We start from the raw sequence: 20600 nt of genomic DNA on the forward strand, positions 1-20600 counted from the left end.
CGTTGTCCTCGGATCAGACGCACACAGACACCCGGTCTGAAGAGAAGAGAAGAGAAGAGAAAAGAAGAGAAGAGAAGAGAAGAGAAGAGAAGAGAAGAGAAGAGCAGCTTCATCTCTACCAGAGTTTCCTCGACACACGAAGGTTTAAAGAGTCTTTAGGTCGACCTGAAGAGTTCAACAGGTGAGAATCCTAGCAGAGGAATCTGTAAATGTCTGATAATCAGCTGAACAAACTGTTATCTGTCATGGATAGGTTGGACATTTTATTAGGGTTATCCATCCATCTATCTGTCTGTCTCTCTGTCTGCCTGTCCGTCTATCCATCCATCTATCTATCTATCCATTTTTTTTAAATTTTTTTTTTATATGTATTTTTATTGAAAACCAGAGAAGCACCAACATACATTCACAGAAAAGATACAGGTTCCAGTTTTTGTTTTGTCTTTTGTATGCCCCCCCAGCTGTTTTGGGGTGTGGTAGAACACAGAACATAACACCACCTTGCAACAGCCAGTGATGACAGTATAATAATAATAAAAATAATAATAATAATAATAATAATAATAACACTAAAAAATAAATAAAAATAAAATAATAATAATATAATAAAATATAAATAAAATAAAAAATAAAGAAAAATAAAATAAAGAAAAAGTTGTAACAAGCACCATAAGGAGAGAGGATGGCCAGGACGCCCGCTTCAAGAAGAAAAATAACTTAGGAGCGATAACAATCAGATGGGATCCAGAGAGGTAAGAGTGTTACAGTTTTTTTCGATTGCTAGACGACAGTGGGCACAACTGGAGTCACATGTTTAAAACTCCAGTCTGCACAGCAGCAGTTCATGTAGACCAGACTCTAGTTGGTTTCTCATTGCTTGAACACAGTTTTCTAAACTCTACACACTTATCCCAGGACTTTAACCTCAACCTGCACAACACGGTGGATTTACAGCACTTTGTTCAGATGCTAACACACTGCTGTCAACACTGTTAACCACACATTCAACACAGAATAGATTTCAGTCTGGTGCCTATCAAACACTGCTGATTGAGATTCTAGCCTCAGCAGGTGTCTTATTTTAGACTAGTTAGTGAACATATATGGTATTTATACAGAGAAAGATCAGAAAGACTTTTTTTGTATACAAACACCAAATAAGAATGAAACAATTATACACTGTACTGTTTGAGAGTAACAGGTAAAAGAGCAAAAATATCAATATGTCCAGGTAAGATGTTATAGACAGCTATAAGAAAAGTGAAGAACACTATATCTTTACAATAGTAAAACTGTGTTCTTACTGTTTTTCAGAAAGTAATGGAGGTGAAAGCAATAGAAACACCACATTCATTAGTATTTAGAGATGATGAAGACATCCAATGTGATGAAGAAAACTTGCCACATGATGCTGGAGAGAGGCAGGATTAGTCACACTATTCTTTGGTACTGTTATGTACCTTTAGTTTTTTTTCCCCAGTAATTCCATAAATTACTAGAGACAAAATACTTTATTTATCATTCCTTCTTTTTTACCTTATGTAAAAATTGGTATGCTATACAATCTATATTTTTTCCTTAAATAAACTGTTGAGTAGTGTCAAGTCACTCAAATTGTTCAAACTGTAAAGATGAAAAAGTTTGGAATTTCTGTATTGGTGATTGATGCTAGTGTTTTTACCCTCAGTGTGTTCTGAGTGACAGTGTGTGTTATCTCAGTGTGTGTGTGTGTTAGCTCAGTGTGTGTGTGTGTGTGTGTGTGTGTGTTATCTCAGTGAAGATTGTGCATAGTGTTTGGCTGCACTGAGCCTGTTTTGCAGGTGATGTGAACTGTTTAGCTCAGGTGACTGTGACTGGTAGTGCAGACTGGAGTTAGAGTTTTGCACATGTGACTCCAGTTGTGCCCACTGTCATTTAGCAATCGGAAAAAACTGTAACAAAGGAAATGACAGGCTGCCATCTTGTGTGGAACTGGGCAGATGAGCCTCTCAGGTTATATTTCACCTTTTCTAATGCCAGAAAAGAAATCAAATCAGACAGCCAGGATGTGGCAGGGGGAGGGTTAGGGCTTTTCCAGTGTAACAAAATACGTCTACGAGCAATGAGTGAAGCAAATGCAATAACATCTAGGTGTTTATTGGGAAGACTGGCAGGTGCAGGAGGTACCCCAAAGATAGCTGTCAAAGGGCTGTAGTCAAGTGGGATGTTTAAGGCCTTACTTAATATGTTGAAAAAAGAGGACCAAAACTCTACCAATTTTGGACAGAGAAAAAATGTATGGGTATGATCAGCTGGCGATAAGCTGCATCGGTCACAGATATTATCAGTACCTGGGAATAAACGGCTTAGCCTAGCTTTTGTAAAATTAATTTTATGTAGAACCTTAAATTGGATAAAGCTCAGACGTGCACAAGAAGATGATGAATTGATTCTAATTAGAGCCCTTTCCCACCATTTGTCCGTCAAATTAAACTTAAGCTCCCCTTCCCACTTGCCCTTGACCTCCATAAGAGAGACCGGACTCCACGATGATATAGATTCGTATAAAGCTGAGATCGAGCCACGTTTTTTAGTCAACGAGAGCACCACATCAACCAAAGAATCTGTTGGGAGAAGGGGAAAGGAGCCAAAGTATTTGCGTGCATATTCTCGGACTTGAAAAAAACGGAACAGGTGTGACTGTGGCAAATTGTACTTGGTACAGAGATCATTAAAGGTAGCAAATGTACCATCAAGATACAAATTTGAAAAACAGATCAAACCCCTCTCTCTCCACAGAGCGAAAGCCACATCCAACTTAGGAGGGAGAAACAGGTGATTATTACAAATACAAATAGGGCTGCGTGGGGAGGGGGCAAGTAACTTGAAATGCTGCCTGAATTGTTTCCAAATTTTTACAGTGGAAAGTACAATAGGGTTTTTGATGTATGAAGGACAACAGGAGGCCAAAGGGGCATAAATAAGAGCTGCCAGTGAAGACGGACGAGAAGAATTATCTTCCATGACACACCAACCCAATATAGAGGAGCTACACCAAGCCCGAACTTTATCAATGTTAGCCGCCCAGTAATAAAATAACAGGTTAGGCAAAGCAAGCCCCCCGTTTCGTTTGTTTCCCTGCAGAACTACTTTAGGTTCCCTCGGGTTCTTACCAGCCCATATGAATGTCGAAATGTTTTTATCTAGCACAAGAAAAAAAGACTGGAAAAGAAACAAAAGTCTGGGCAGGATATTCATTTTAATAGAACTAATTCTGCCCATCAGAGAAAGGGGGAGCGAGCTCCACCGATTCAAGTCAGACTTGATTTCCAGCACTAACTTTGTAAAATTACTTTTGCGAAGAGAAGCAAGAGAGTGGGCTATGTTGACACCTAGATAGCGAAAACCAGTATGGGCCAATCGGAATGGTAAAGCACCTGCCGGGATTTTTTTTTGCTGCCTCATTTATAGGGAAACACTCACTTTTATTGATATTCAACTTATACCCTGAAAATGAGCCAAACGTTGTCAGTATTTGCAGAATATCGTCCAAGCAGTTGAGTGGGTCTGTGATATAAAGTAGGAGATCGTCAGCATAGAGAGATAAGCAATGTTCCAATCCAACCCTACAGACACCCCTAAGAATAAGCGAAATTGAAGCCTGATTCAGAGTTGGAGGGAGAGAGCCCTGGCTCAATGAGTCGTTAAACATGTCCAGTAATAAAGGAGCAAGTAGGGAAGAGAATTTCTTATAGAAATCAATCGGAAATCCGTCAGGACCAGGTGCCTTGTTATTATGCATCAATTTAAGACAGTTTGTTATTTCCTCTAATCGTAAAGATTCATCCAATTTTTTTTTACTCTTACAATCTATGGCAGGGATATTTAAGCCATCTAAGAAATTGTTCATTGCGTCCCTGCTTGTTGGGGATTCAGATCGGTAGAGATTGGAGTAGAAGGAAGCGAAAACCGTGTTAATTTCATTTGGATCGGTAGTTAGCGAGTGGGAATCATAAATCTTAGGTATGAAGTGAGAGGCCGTCTGACGTCTAAGCTGAAGGGCTAAGAGAGGGCTAGCCTTATTGCCATACTCATAGTATATTCCTTTGGTCCATTTGAGGAGATATTCAGCTTTATTAGTGTACAGCAAATCAAATGCAGATTGTAATTTAACTCTCCTGGCATAGAGCTCTGGACTGGGAGAGCTAGAATACGCCGAGGATTGCATCTGTCAGCTCCTGTTGTTTTTGTCTATTTTTCCTGGCCAAATTAGCGCTGAAGAAAATAATCTCTCCACGTAAAACAGCCTTTAAAGATTCCCATAGCAATGAAGGGGAAGTTGACTCCAGATTACTCCAACTCCAGCTGATTAAACTCAAGAAAAACACTGATCTTGCTTGAAAATCCATTGTCTCCTAGCAACAGGCAAGAGCAATAAATCTAAAATATGCGGGGCGTGGTCAGAAATGACAATAGCGGAATATTCCGTAGATTTCACAGAGGAGAGAAGGGACTTGTCCACAAAGAAATAGTCAATCCAAGAATAGACTTGGTGAACCTTGGAAAAATATGAAAATTCTTTTGTTACCGGATTACGAAAACGCCAGGGATCAATCAAGCTTGGGATCTATTACAAGATTTAGGTCCCCCACTAGGATAAGACAGTGAGTATCTAAATTTGGAATTTTAGAGAAGAGGGAGGTGACAAAAGTGGGGTTGTCCCAGTTAGGGGCATAGACACTAACCATTACAACTGGAACTTGATATAAGGAGCCACATACTATGATATAACGACCTCCAGGGTCGGAAGTAATCTGAGTGGGGGAGAACTGGGTGCGCTTGTTAATTAAAATTGCAGCGCCCCTAGATTTGCTGTTGAAAGTTGAATGGAATATTTGCCCAACCCAAGGTTTACGCAGTCTAGAATGATCACTGGCACACAAGTGGGTCTCTTGAAGAAAGGCCACGTCCGTGTTAAGACTCTTGAGGTGAGAAAAAACTCTAGATCGTTTTACTGGGCCCCCAAGACCACGAACATTCCAACTCACCAGCCTGACAGAGGACCCATCTATACCCCTCTGGAGGGTGTTCAGATTAACCATAGATCGTATTTATTATAGCTAAGATGTTGACAAAGAGAAAAGGGGGGAAGCAGGCATCCTGACCATATTTAAAGAAAAGTACCATTAAACTCAAAAGAATAAAAAACTCCCATTGCATAACAAGAAATAAAATATTCTGGCAAAAACTCAAGGAAACATTTTGACAGCAATAAAACTCAAAACTAATGGATAAGTTATTTCCTAGACTCACCATTCTAGAACAGGACGAGTTGGAGGCTAAGATTACACACAACCGGTTTTCTAAGCAGTGTACTATACCCCCTGACTTTCAGAAAAGGCGTCATATATGCAAAGTAAAGCAGTGACTTCTTACTCAATTATCTAGAGAAGCAAAAAATAAATAAAAAAACTAAAATAAAGATAAAAAAATATATATATAAAATAAAATAAGAAAATAGTATAATTAGTAATAATAATAAATAAATAATAATAATTTAGAAAACTGAATAGCAGGCAAACTTAGATTTGACTGGCCAAGCCTGGTGAAGTTATAAAAGAAAAAGAGCCAGACCTGAGCCATGTATTTTACAAAACAAGATAAACATTATAGGTGTAAACACGCCCCGATTGGCCCACGAGCAGCAAAAGCAGAAATTATTCTTGCAACAAAATTCAGCTGCAAATGAATAGTGAAACTCTTAAGTCTCGCTGATAGGCGGCAGCACCGCATCAATGAGCTACCTACAAAATTAGCGTAGACTGTAAAAAATAATAAGCTGCCAACAACAGAGAGGGGACTCAAAGCAAAAAGACCCATAGAGAACAAACCAAAGTTCACGCCTACTAAGAGGAGAGGGAAAAAATAAAAAGAGAGAGGAAAAAAGGAGTGAGCAGAGCAGCCATAGGCAGCGGCGAGATCAATGTTACACACTGAATACAAACACTCGTACCCCGACAGAGGAGAGACTGGGACAATAAAAAAAATAAATAAAAATAAAAATAAATGCCTTACTGGTCAGTTTGTACATAGTTACAGTTCGTCTGGTAAAAGTGGAGTGTCCCCAGACCAGAAATGCACCAAGAGAACAACATACTATACTACATTGGAGATGTCTTACCTGCAGCAGGTTCAGCGGAAGAAAAAAAAAATAATATATATATATATACAGTATATGTACCGTATGCACACACACACGAGAATAATAAAAACATCCCAATGTATGTCAAATCAGATGAGATTGTGGCCACACCACTTGCTTAGACCCTTCCTTCATCAATTGCGTAAGTGTTCCTGATAGAACAGTTCTGCCTGCTCCGGGGTGTCAAAGCGATGATCCAACCCGTTAAGGGTAGATCATCCCGAACCGTACACCTTTATGGAAGAGCAGAGACTTCACCTTGTTGAAAGCAGCTCGCCTCTTGGCCACTGTAGCGCTGAAATCATCGTACAACTTGTGACCCCGGTATTCAATATTGCGGCACTCCTTTGCCCACAACAACAGTTTCTCTTTTTCAATGTAGCGGTGAAAGCGCACTATGATAGGGCGGGATCCCTGGCGGGGCTTGGGCCCGAGGCTACGGTGGGCCCGGTCCAGCTCAAGGGGGAAGTCGAGAGGCACATCACCGGCTACTTCCTTGAAAAAATCCGCCATAAACTGCCTCGGATTTTTGCCTTCAATTCCCTCGGGAAGACCAACCACACGCAAGTTTTGACGCTTAGAACGGCAAATCAGGTCTTCCACCGAGGCCTGGAGTCTATTGTTGTCATCCGTCATGGAGGTCAGCTTCGACCGTAGTTCCACCACTTCTTGCTCCAGGCTTGTGATATTATCCGAGTGAGTCGAGAGGGCCGTTTCCATCTCGGAGATAGTAGACGCATGTTTGGTCACCGTGGTAGTGATAGCTTCAAGCGATGATTGTAGAGGGGCGAGGGCCGCGTTCAGAGAGGCTGTCAGCTCGGCAGCCATGCTTTGCCGGGATTTTTCAAGCTCAATGACAAGCGTCTCCAAAGTTAGAGAGGAAGGAGCAGTCGCCATCTTGCTAGTCTCAGACGCAGCAGCAAAGGCGAGAGTCTGCTGAGCTTGATTTCTCACGGCAGAACGGCTTGACTTACTCATTTTAATAGATAAAACAAAAAGTCCCTCAAAAAAAAAACTATTATGACACAAAAAGACTAAAGTAGAAGACGCACAAAGCAAGAATTACCGAAATTATACAGGAGGCAGCCACCACACGTCTTTTCCACTACGTAGTTCAACCGGAAGTCCTATCTATCTATCTATCTATCTATCTATCTATCTATCTATCTATTCAATTCAATTCAATTCAATTTTATTTATAGTATCAAATCATAACAAGAGTTTTCTCGAGACACTTTACAGATAGAGTAGGTCTAGACCACACTCTATAATTTACAAAGCCCCAGCAATTCCAACAATTACAGTAATTCCCTCAAGAGCAAGCAGTGCGACAGTGGCGAGGAAAAACTCCCTCTTGGGAAGAAACCTGGGACAGACCCAGGCTCTTGGTAGGAGGTGTCTGACGGGCCGGTTGGGGGTGTGATGAACAGTGGCAATAGTAGTCACATTAATAATGGAACAGTGACTGGATGTATCAGGAAGCAGCAGGGTTCAGCAGGAAGCAGCATGACATTGGAGGGCACTGCTGAGCTCAGCAGGGAGTGCAGCAGGACCACGGCGACAGCTGGAACCAGGATCTTGATGCCAACGTTCTCCAAGGAAATAAGCTGGGGGAAAAAACATAAGGACTCCGGGGAGTAAACTCCCCAGAAGCTAGGATTAGTAACAAGCATTTCTGGGACTGGATACACACAAATAGTAATAGTAATAGTAAATAGAAAGGGAGAGGAGAGAGCAGCTCAGTGTGTCAAAGGAAGGAAGTCCCCCGGCAGTCTAGAACTATAACAGCGTAACTATAACAGCGTAACTAAGAGAGACAGGTCATAAGGAGGGCTTAGATCTCTCCCCCTGCCGGATCGGGCTTGGCTGGCCTGTCTCCCTCTACTTTGTTATGTATTATTAATCTACCAATTATGAAGAGAAGCAGGTGGGCCAGTTAGGTGAACACTGCAACTCCTCACTCCCTAACTATAAGCTTTATCAAATAGAAGAGTTTTAAGTTCATTCTTGAAAGCGATTACAGTTTCTGCCCCCCGAACCCAGATCGGGAGCTGGTTCCATAGGAGAGGAGCCTGATAACTGAAGGCTCTGGCTCCCATTCTACTTTTAGAGACTCTAGGAACCACCAGTAACTCTGCATTCTGGGAGCGCAGTGCTCTAGTGGGACAATAGGGTATTAGGAGCTCTTCTAGATATGATGGTGCTAGACCATTTAGAGCTTTGTAGGTCAATAGAAGGATTTTAAACTCAATCCTGGATTCAACAGGAAGCCAGTGCAGAGAAGCTAATACAGGAGAAATATGATCTCTTTTCTTAGTTCTTGTGAGAACACGCGCTGCAGCATTCTGGATCAGCTGGAGAGTCTTAAGGGACTTATTTGAGCAACCTGACAGTAGGGAATTACAATAGTCCAGCCTAGAAGTAACAAATGCATGGACTAGTTTTTCAGCGTCGTTTTGAGACAGGATATTCCTAATTTTGGCAATGTTACGAAGATGAAAAAAGGCTGTTCTTGAGGTTTGTTTTAGATCTATCTATCTATCTATCTCTTTTTATCTATCTATCTATATATCTATCTATCTATCTATCTATCTATCTATCTATCCATCTATCCATCTATCTATCTATCTATCTATCTATCCATCTATCTATCTATCTATCTATCTATCTATCTATCTATCTATCTATCCATCTATCTATCTATCTATATATTTATCTACTGTATATCAAAATACTGAGTGAAGTTTAGAAAGAATGAAGAACACAAAGTCTGATGACGTCATTCACATGTATATTACAGTTTTTTCCAACTGCTTACACACATTTTCAAAACTATGTCTCCTTTTTTCAAAACTCTACACACAATTCCTAAAACTGCACACACAGAATGCTAAATGCCTCACATCTCCTTCAAAATGAAACACTGCATTCAAAATACCATAAACTCATCTCAAAATGAAGCATTTGCATCAAATGGCAAACACTGTTTTCATTATAGTAATTTTTTGGATATACCATGTACACACTGCTGTTCTAAATCTAAAGCTCTTTTGTCTTTCATAGGCTTATAGCTACATTTACAATGTTCTAGAGAGAAAGTCATCTACTGAGAGTGGTTGAAAAGTACATTGTAAAAAACTGTGATGTTACAATAAAACAGAAAGTATGGGGAATTGTATGCAAAAAAAAATTCTGATTGATTAGTAATGCTGAAATAGTCATTAGATAGCTCCATGCAGTATGGACACCACTGTAAAGCTACTCAAGATGGGCTTCTCTCATTGGTCAATCTGTGGTTGATCACATGATGAATAAGTGTGGACCTGATCTCATCAGAGATGGCTCTCCTTCCTCTTCTTCTTCCCTCCTCCTCCTCCTCCTCCTCCTCCTCCTTCTCCTCCTCCTCCTCCTCCTCCTCCTCGTTGTTGTTCCCCGTCTCTCCCTCCTACTCCCCTTGCTCTCTGTCTATTGTTGGCATCCATTGTTCAAAACAGGTAATCTGACCTTTGACCTGTGTATAGGCCTATACTAAAGCAGTGATTGGTTAGTGTTCAGTTATGACATAATGTGTTTGCAAATGTGAGGAGTGTGTGTATGCCCTGGTAAATAAGTGAAGCATTTTGATTGGTTGTGTTTAGAAAAGGAAAGCAAGTCACTTCCTGTATTTTTGTGTCTTAGATAGAAAATTGTGTTTAATGTTTTGAAAAAAGTGTTTTATGCAATTAAAAACTGAGTGAAAGGCTGAGAAATAGCTTACGGTTTTGGAGATTTGCTGTGTAGTTTTGCACTTTGAATGAGAGGTTTCCAAAATCGTGTGACATTTTTGTGTGTAAGCAGTTGGAAAAAACTGTAAGTACCCATGTGGATTTACTGATCCAGCAGAGAGGAGGGTTTGTTTATGCCAGCAGCAGTTCACAAGAATTTCTCCAAATTGAAAGACTCTAAAAGTTAAAACAGTCAGACAACACATGAGAGCTTTCGTTACAGCCTGTTTGTGAAAACAAATCTCTATTTACAGAGTATCACTGTGGTTGTTAAAACAGCGCTGTGTAGAAACTGCCTCATGCAGATAGAGCAGATTTAAATATGGCTTTCTTCATGTTTATACCCGTTAAGCTGATGAGAGACATTGGGCTAACACCGCTACTCCAAATATCAGTGGTGAAGTTTACTGCTGATGTGCTTTTTCACAAAGCAGCTTTGGAGACACGGTTTCTGTGATGTGGTGACGACTTGGAATCTCTCGGCTCCAGTACACTGAGAAGTCGTGGAAACACAGTATTAATCCAATCATGCATTGAGCAAGAGCCTAGTTATGTTTTTACAGCCAGAAATCTCAAAAAGGCTGGCATTGCTCCTCTTCCATCATCTATACCTGCTTGACAGAGAAGTTATTGTCACGTGGCTATGAGGTGGTATCGGGTGTGGTAGTATCGGAGTAATTTTAGCAATTTTAGTGCATGCACGCGGCATCAGAATGATACCCAATACTGGAATCGGTATCGGTGCATACCTAGACTAAACTGGACTCAGAGTTTGATTATATCAATAATTTGTTCCTCCAGTGAACTATGGCACTGTTTGTTGAAGACTCCAGCCTGGAGGACTGGGAGGTGATTGGCTCTGGGAGTTTTGGACAAATCTACAAAGCCAGGCATCGTCAGTGGGGCGCTGACGTGGCCATTAAACTGCCTCTTCAGGAAGAGGGGTAAGTGCTTACAAAGGGTTTCCTGTTTATAACTACAGATAGTTGTGTGAATTTCTCATAATACAAACAAAAACACACAGGACCCAGATGTCTTTGCTGCGTGAGATCAAGATGATGCATCAAGCCACCAGCCCGTATGTTATGGCCATCCGAGGGATCTTCAAGGGTCAAACACCCTCCTCTGGCGGGTCGAGACAGCTTGGTGTGGTCATGGAGCTCATGAAGAGAGGATCTTTGGCCTCCCTACAGGTAACCAGGGGTGGAACAACTACTCATATCTTTTACTTAGAGTAATACCACTGTAAAAATACTCTGCTACAAGTAAAAGTCTTGCATTAACAATAAAAAAGCATAGAATAAATAAATAATATATAATACATTTGTTATCCGAGTTATACTGTTTAATGTTTAAATAGTCATTATTAAAGAAAAGAAGAAGAACATTAATATAACAGCATATTCCAACACTTTGAATGGTAGTGTAGGCTATACTGTATGTGTAGCTCACTATCTCCACTATTTGTGAATCTGTAACTCTGGAAACAATCTTACAGGAAGAATTGAGGGGAACTCTACCCTGGCCGCTGGTCTTCAGACTGGCTCACCAAGTGGCTCTGGGTATAAACTTCCTCCACAGTCTGCCCCGTCCCATGATCCACCAGGACCTGAATTCCCAAAACGTGCTGCTGGACGACTTTTTCAATGCCAAGGTGAGTCCCAGGCTTTGAGCGGAGGCCAGGCGTCATTTTTACTTTATACTACAATACATTATATTACAATAGTTTGCACACTCTAGAGAGACTAAATGGAGCCTGAAAACACATATTGTAAACCCAAAAGATACAGATATGTAAGGGTTTCCCTTGATAATATACGGTAGGAAATAGTTTTACTGTTTTTCAAGAGCCAAACTCCAGGCCTTAACATTGTACAGTATGACGCGTTATCAAGATATGCCCCTCTTCATGATTTTGGTTAAAGAACATCCCGCTCTCATTCCTGACTTTTAAGATAGGGATGCTTGTCGCGGCTGTGGCTCAGTGTTAGAGCGGTCGCCTGACAATCGGAAGGTTGGTAGTTTGATCCCTGGCCCTTCAGTCCCATGTCGAAGTGTCCTTGGGCAAGACACTGAACCCCGAATTGCCCCCGATGTTGCTCCATCAGAGTGTAAATGTGTGTGAATGATTATCTGATGAGCAGGTGGCTCCTTGTACGGCAGCCTCGGGCCACAGTGTCTGAATGTGTGTGAATGGTGAATGGTTCCTGTACTATGTAAAAGCACTTTGAGTAGTCGTTAAGACTAGAAAAGCGCTATATAAAAAATATTTTGTATTAATATATTTTAAAATGCTAACTTAGCATTAAAAGTGTCATACTTTACCAAATAACTCTTAATTACAACAGTCATGAACATTCATAAAGACTCCTTCATGTTCATGACTGGTTTCATGTCAGTCTTCTGCACACCCCTTCAAATAAAGTGTTACCAAATAAAGAACCTCTTCTAACTCTTTCCTCTCTTTGCTAATTCTCTCTACAGCTTACAGATTTTGGCTGTGCCCAGATTTCCTGCAGCGTCACACAGGTTTCCAACAATGGTGAATCACTAGGAGGGATGATTCAATACATGCCACCAGAGGCTTTAAAAAGCACATCGTACACACCTACCAGAGCCTTTGATATCTACAGGTACAAGAGCATCGAACCAATTCAATTCAATTTTATTTATAGTATCAAATCATAACAAGAGTTATCTCAGGACACTTTACAGATAGAGTAGGTCTAGACCACACTCCATAATTTACAAAGACCCAACAATTCCAGTAATTCCACAAGAGCAAGCATTTAGTGCAACAGCAGCGACAAAAAACTCCCTCTCAGGAAGAAACATGGGAGAGACCCAGGCTCTTGGTAGGAGGTGTCTGACGGTGCCGGTTGGGGGTGTGATGAACAGTGGCAATAACAGTCACAATAAAGATAATGGATAAGTGACTAGAAATAGTAGTTGTAGTAGTTCATGGTGTAGCAGGGCACTGCAGAGCGTAGCAGGATGTAGCAGAATGTAGCAGGGCACGGAGCAGGATCACAGCGACGGCTGCAACCATGATTTAGGTGCCACCCTTATCCAAGGAAAACTTCTGGGCGAAAAAACATAAGGACTCCGGGGAATAAGCTCCCCAGAGCTAAGTTAGTAACAAGCATTTCTGGGACATGGAAGCACACAGATGGAAAGAAAGAGGAGAGAGGAGCTCAGTGTGTCAAAGGAAGTCCCCTGGCAGTCTAAAACTATAACAGCATAACTAAGAGCTGGTGCAAGGCAAACGTGAGCCAGTTCTATAAGGTTTGGTAGATGAATCTGACCACTACGAAGAGAAGCAGAGAAGAAAAGGGGTGCCGTGTCTTTAGCTATACACCCTCCCCCGCCGGTCTAGGCGAACGCTGCAACTCCTCACTCCCTAACTATAAGTTTTATCGAAGAGGAGAGTTTGAAGTTTACTCTTAAACACTTACTCTTTGTGGTGACGGTGTCTGCCTCCCGAACCCAGATCGGGAGCTGGTTCCATAGGAGAGGAGCCTGATAACTTAAGGCTCTGGCTCCCATTCTACTTTTAGAGACTCTAGGTACCATCAGTAACTCTGCATTCTGGGAGCACAGTGCTCTAGTGGGACAATAGGGTATTATGAGCTCTTCTAGATATGATGGTGCTAGACCATTTAGAGCTTTGTAGGTCAGGAGAAAAATTTTAAATTCAATCCTGGATTTTACAGGAAGCCAATGCAGAGAAGCTAATACAGGAGAAATATGATCTCTTTTCTTAGTTCTTGTGAGAACACGCGCTGCAGCATTCTGGATCAGCTGGAGAGTCTTAAGGGACTTATTTGAGCAACCTGACAGTAGGGAGTTACAATAGTCCAGCCTGGAAGTAACGAATGCATGGACCAGTTTTTCCGCATCGTTCTGAGACAGGATATTCCTAATTTTGGCAATGTTACGAAGATGAAAAAAGGCTGTTCTCGATGATTGTTTTAGATGGGCGTTAAAGGATATATCCTGATCAAAAATAACTCTTAGATTTCTGACAGTAGTGCTGGAGGCCAGGACAACACCATCCAGAGTAGCTATATCTGTAGATAATGAAGTTCGGAGGTGTTTAGGGTCCAGCACAATAACTTCAGTTTTGTTACAGTTTAACATCAGAAAATTATAGGTCATCCAGGATTTTATATCTTTAATACATGCTTGAAGTTTAGCTAACTGACTTGTTTCGTCTGGTTTGATTGACAAGTATAATTGGGTGTCGTCCACATAGCAGTGATAGTTAATTAAGTGTTTCCTAATGATATTACCAAGAGGAAGGATATACAAGGAGAACAAAACTGGTCCAAGCACCGAGCCCTGTGGAACGCCATGCATAACCCTCGCGTACTTAGAGGATTTATCATTAACATTAACAAATTGAGATTGATCAGAAAAATAAGACTTAAACCAGCTTAGTGCAATTCCTTTAATGCCAACTAAGTGTTCCAATCTCTGTAACAGGATTGTATGGTCAATAGTGTCAAATGCAGCACTAAGATCTAATAAAACAAGTATGGAGACAAGTCCTTTGTCTGCAGCAGTTAGAACGTCGTTAGTAATTTTCGCCAGTGCCGTCTCTGTGCTATGATGCTTTCTAAATCCTGATTGAAAGTCTTCAAATAAGCTGTTGCTATGGAGAAAATCACATAACTGATTAGCAACTACTTTCTCAAGGATCTTGGAGAGAAAGGGAAGGTTAGATATAGGTCTATAGTTTGCTAAGAGTCTTAAGTCTTAAGGGACTTATTTGAGCAACCTGATAATAAGGAATTACAATAGTCCAGCCTGGAAGTAACGAATGCATGGACTAGTTTTTCAGCATTGTGTTGAGACAGAATGTGCCTAATTTTGGCCAAAAAAGGTTGTTCTTCAGGTTTGTTTTAAGTGGGTGTCAAAGGATATATTCTGATCAAAAATAACCCCTAGATTTCTGACAGTAGTGCTGGAGGCCAGGGCAATACCATCCAGAGTAACTCTATCTTCAGATAATGAGTTGCGGAGGTGTTTAGGGCCCAGCACAATTACTTCAGTTTTGTCTGAGTTTAACATCAGAAAATTGTAGGTCATCCATGATTTTATATCTTTGATGCATGCTTGAAGTTTAGCTAACTGACTGGTAAGCACTTGAACCAGCACTTGAATAAAAGTGTTTCATTTATCATATAATAAATAACTGGAGACGGGGTCACTCCAGCTGTCATGCTAACACATGTTCAGTATTGACAGGAAGTCAAAACCAGTCGCTTAGTCCTTTATCAGGAGAGGCAATTGATTTCAGGTAGGAGGGATACTAATATGACTACATGCACAGATTTCCTTATTGTCAGTGAATATCCTCATTCTCACATGAGCATTAATTTACAGAGGACAACAAACCCTAGCCAGCAATCAACCAGGGTGTTATTGTTATAATGGTTAATAATCCTGACACAAAACTCTCTCTTTCGCTGTCTTTCAGTTATGGGATACTCCTTTGGTCCATTGTCACAGGGAAACAACCATATGGAAGTAAGTGACTGTTGTGTATTTAGCTGTCTCTCCAGGATGCACACGCAGGGTCTGAAATGTTTAGCACGGTCTTTCGCTTTACGTTTTGTTGGTAAATGTGAGATGTTACACAAGTCACACACGTCTCTTCTTCATATCAGAAACAAGGAAATGAATTTGGCGACGTACGTGTGTTATGTCAACCCGTTCTTACTCCAGCTTGGTCCGTGGCTCTCAGCGTCACATACGGACGCAATGTCTGGCACGAGGGACTGCTGTGATTGGTTCAAATCTCAGAAAACTCCGGTTATTGGTCAAATTTGCAATAAGTAGCGGTGATTGGTCAAAATTGTGAGTCGCACCGAATTCACGGTGATCGGTTGAATTTACGTTAATTGTTGCAATCGCGACATCGTGAAATCCTGGAGGGACTGATTTTGCCTCTCTCACTATCAATGCTCAGAACATATTCTACCTTTATCTTAGAGTTTTCTCATTTGAGTGTTTTGTTTGCATACTTCCACTTGGTGCAAGAACGGCAGGACTCTGTAAGTGTAGGTGGCGCTGCCTTACAGCAAACGTCACTGTGGTGCTGCCAGTAATATGTGAAATAAATAATAACAGTGCTTTCCTTTTTGTATATGTACAAACAGTTCTTTAGGACAGCATGTCATTTGCTACTGCTACTCAATGCTAAGGCCTGATCTAAACAAAATTTTTTTTACTTAATCACAGTTTCTTTGTTTAACCGCAATTAATTGCTGACATAAGCTAAGGTCCTAAGGTCTATGACTGTTGATGGTAATTATTAATTTTATGTTGATTTAAGAAAAAAATACAATGTTTTTATTATTATAAAGAGGAGGGGCATACTTTATAGACACGTTACTCGTGTTATTACATTATCTGGGTCACATGACATTGAACTAAAGATGTATCATGGGATTCATTTGTTTGAAAAGTGATACATAAATAAATACATTTGACTAAAAGATTATTTTGTTAATCGTTATTATTTTAGACAATTAATTGTACAGTGAAATTTGGAATTGTTGCAGCTCTACTCAATGACCAGTAGAACAGCAGGTGGCAGAGTTGTCCCATTTAGCAGGATTTAACCTGAACCTTTACATAAGCATCAGTCCAGACCATCTATTCAGGTATTACTAAGGTCTCATTTAACCTCAAGGCCACTCTGACAGCCTTTTTAATTCTTCCTCCAATGTAGATGCACAACCCAACATAGTGATGAGTTGCATCCTGCTGGGAGACCGCCCAAAGCTGGCTGATATCAAGGGTGATGCTGCCGGGTTGACAGAGTTGACAGAACTGATGAAGAGATGCTGGGATCATAAACCTGAACGAAGGCCCAGAGCCCTTGGTGAGGAAACTACTTCATTTACCTCTGAAACTCTGAATTAACACGGAAAAATTGTTTGTGATGCCGGGCTCTAACATATTCTTTACTCTATGGTGTGTACAACAGAGTGTACGACTGAGACAGAAAAACTGTTCAAGATTCACGAACATGAACTCACTGACGCTGTCATTGAAGTTCTGAAGAAACTGGTGAGGAACAAATCTCTTCATAAACACTCAAGTCACACTGAGACACTATAACATTTTTACACAATGCAGCAAATCATTGTTTTTATCATTGTGTAAATGGCTCTTTCTCTTTCCAGGACCAAAAGGCGGTGGCCCCTCTCAGGTATGAACATACAACAAGAGCTCAAACTCTGCAGGTGCCTCTAATTTCTTGTCCTTCAGCTGAAGAACTTCTTATTTCTGTTCAGAGGAGAGAGTAGGCCTGAGTTAGGAAACACATACAGAAGTTTAGAATACAATTTTAGTCCTGTTAGCAGCATGGCTCTGGGGATAGTTATGTCGGTCCACTTCTTTGTTCCAGTCTGAAATATCTCAACAACTACTAAATGTGTTGAGATAATATCTTGTTCTGACATTTATTCCCCATAGGATTCATCGATAGTGATCCTCTGAGTGTTCCTCTTGCATCACCAGCAGCTTTACACTTTTAGCTTTAAAGGCACACTATGCAAGATGTGTACCTTAATATAACAGCTTCAAAATCATTTTGATGGTAAACAAACTCGTAGTAGGGCGAGTCATCCCAATAGCAAAGCAGGGGGAACGCCGCTGGCAAAACCTGCAATGCAAGTTTGGGAGGTGGCGCCCCACCATATCTCGTGAGAATAACAAATTGCACAACTACTGTTATCGGTTCTGTGAACATCCGCTACACCCGCCAGAACCTTTTGGACATCGGTGACCAGCACCAGATATCTATTTTGAGTGTCTTTCATTATACGCACAAGACAACAAAAACAAAACTGATGACACTTAGTCTAGTTTTAGTAAATGAAAATTGTATTTTAGTCTCTTTTTAGTAATGCAATTCTATTCAATACAATGTCAGGACAGATGCAGCCTCTGGAAAATCTAGCTGTTGTAAATATTAAGTAGCATAAATCGGGAGGCATGTTAATGCCAATACCATTTGTTTAAATGTATGTATTGGTCTAGAACAGTGTTTCTCAATGGGGGCGGTACCTCCCCCAGTGGGCATTCAGAAGATAACAGGGGGTGCTGGAAGCAATGTTTTGGAAAGGGGGGCATTTGTTTGAAAGTTTGTTACATAACATACATTAACACAACATTTTCTACTGCACCTGAAGGCAGCTTCATTTCACGGAGGCAGTGATGTTACTGTTTACTGTACAGGATTGTCACTCCTCCTCAAAACGCAGCGTGATGTGGGGTTGTGTTTCTCCAAACGTTTTTTTCTGCTATTTACTCGCAAGACAGGCGATAGCAAACCTAGACTCTTCTAACCAAGACTCTTCTAACCTAGACTCTTCTAAGCATCAACAAAGGGCTCTCACTAACTTTCAAAGGTTGGAAACTTATTTCCTTCTGCTTTTCCCCCACAATATTTCATCATAATTTCCGTTCTCTCCGTCAGATTCCTGTGAACTCACACTGGACGCAAACACAGTGGACAGAGAACTGACAACAGGACGGTGACACATGTACAGGAGTATCAGCCATATCCTGATCATCCAGAGAGGTTTGACTCCTGGCCTCAGCTGCTGTGTAGAGATGATCTAACTGGTCGCTGTTACTGGGAGGTAGAGAGGAGAGGATGGGTTGTTATATCAGTGAGTTACAGAGGAATCAGGAGGAGAGGAGACAGTGATGACTCTTGGTTTGGATGTAATGATCAGTCCTGGAGACTGTGGTGCTCTGATGATGGTTACTCTGTCTGGCACAATAACAGACCAACAGTCCTCCCTCTCTCTTCCTCCTCTGTCTCTGGTAGAGTAGCAGTGTATGTGGACTGTCCTGCTGGCTCTCTGTCCTTCTACACAGTCTCCTCTGACTCACTGATCCACCTCTACACCTTCAACACCACATTCACTCAACCTCTTTACCCTGGGTTTGGGCTTGAGTTCTCTGGTTCCTCAGTGTCTCTGTGTTATCTGTAGGAGGAAACAACTTCCTGTCCTGTGGTTTAAACATTGGTGGACGAGGCTTCCCTTTGGTTCACATTTAGCTCCCTGATTGTCTTTAATGTCAGAAATGTTCTTCTTCTTCTTTAGTAATGTTGAAGTTATCTCGTCAGTGATGAAAACTAGTTGTGTATAAACTGTGTTGACTTTGATTTTCACTTTAATCATGTTTTATTGGAGCAGCTTCAGCTGTTGGTGATTTATTTCCATAAAGTTTTAAAGATAAAAAAGACTTTCAACGTGTTTTAACAAATGTAAATCTGTTTCAGTTTGAAAATCAAAGAATAAAGATGTTTCCTTCACAATTAAGGTATTTCCTTCATTAGTTTTATTATTCTTCTGTATATAATCCAATGGATCTTATTTCCATAAACAGAATATGTGTTTGGTATAAAACCGTCTGTAGTATTACATGTATCCTTCTGCTAACTTCACTGTGATAACAAATTAATTATCTGGTTAAAGAATGATTGCAAAGATGGCCATTCTGGGTTTAAAATACATTTTACATTTAGTTTCCAACAGACATTAACTCTCTCATGATTTCTACAGAGAAGGAAGAAGTACTCTGATCTTCTACTGAAACTAGTAATACCACAGTGTAGAAATACTCTGTTACATTAAGTTGAGTAAGTAGATCTGTCCTCGACTAAAGAAACTCCTTGCTGATTTTGACGACTAATGGATGAGTTGATTTAATGGTCAGATGTGTAAAAATTGAGTTTCTCCTCAAAGAATCATGTAAAAGAGTTGTGTGGAGCTGAAAGTCTTAATTAACTTTCTATCAACTCATTTGGTGATGGCTTGAATGTAACGGATGTTCATTATAAAATAGTTACTCACTAAAGCTTTAGGGTGACTTAACGTCATAAGTATGTTTGCCTGTAAGCGTTCCTGGTATCGTCACGTTAGCTAAGTTGACCAACGTTTAACCCATTTACCCAAATATAAATGTGTGAATGATATACTTTCTTACTCATAGGAGGGCTTAGCAGAGTGTAGGAGGGCGTAGCAGGGCGTAGGAGGAAGCTCATTTTCTGATTTTTACATCATATTAAATTGTCCATTTATTTATGTGTAAATTCTGCCCTACATTCCTTTTGAAGAAAATGCTCTGTGACCCTGTTGTACCAACTAGGCGTCTTTTCCAGTGATCTTACCAGTGTCCTCTCAGTGGCCAGAAGAGCTAGGCTGCTTACACAGGCTTGGCCCATGGTGTTAGGGTGTAGGACTTGTGCTGCTTTAAACAGGAGAAGCTCCTTTCTCCACCTGCAGATGGAGCTCCAATTGTTGCCACTAAAGAGAACAGTTTGTAAAGCTGATAAGCTTATAATACTGCAATATATTTCTTGTTCTTTAAGAATATCACATTGCACTTTTCTGCTTTTTTTTTGCACTTCTGGTTGGACAAACATTTCGCTGTCTTTGTACATGTACTCTGCTCATTGACAATAAAGTTGAATCTAAATGACAGCTCCTGTCGGCCAAGCAAGGATGTCACATCAATTAGGCGGTTTAGGAAGGTCTGATAAGGGTCCTGGGATCAGGGAGAGGAGATACTCTCTGATGCTAATTAAGCCAGTGCCTTAACAACCGTTATCACCGGATTGAACA

The 20600-nt window shown here is 40.7% G+C and overlaps 1 protein-coding gene across 1 annotated transcript; it reads left to right on the forward strand.

The window, feature by feature from the left end:
* The first annotated feature begins 16701 nt into the window (after nucleotides 1-16701).
* On the forward strand, nucleotides 16702-18488 carry LOC114564024 (ankyrin repeat and protein kinase domain-containing protein 1-like). The gene is made up of 4 exons (XM_028591147.1): nucleotides 16702-16837; nucleotides 16943-17025; nucleotides 17142-17167; nucleotides 18440-18488. Exons 1-4 carry the CDS (start codon nucleotides 16705-16707, stop codon nucleotides 18447-18449), a joined length of 252 nt encoding a protein of 83 aa, XP_028446948.1. The 5' UTR covers nucleotides 16702-16704; the 3' UTR covers nucleotides 18450-18488.
* Nucleotides 18489-20600: the final 2112 nt, after the last annotated feature.

This window comes from Perca flavescens, chromosome 2 (genome assembly GCF_004354835.1).
Source record: "Perca flavescens isolate YP-PL-M2 chromosome 2, PFLA_1.0, whole genome shotgun sequence".
NCBI lineage: Eukaryota > Metazoa > Chordata > Actinopteri > Perciformes > Percidae > Perca > Perca flavescens.

Coding starts and splice junctions, on each gene's coding strand:
- LOC114564024 (XM_028591147.1), top strand. CDS start 16,705: ATGAGTTGCATCCTGCTGGGAGACCGCCCAAAGCTGGCTGATATCAAG. Junction 16,838..16,942: donor ACGAAGGCCCAGAGCCCTTG/GTGAGGAAACTA, acceptor TGTGTACAACAG/AGTGTACGACTGAGACAGAA. Junction 17,026..17,141: donor TTGAAGTTCTGAAGAAACTG/GTGAGGAACAAA, acceptor TTCTCTTTCCAG/GACCAAAAGGCGGTGGCCCC.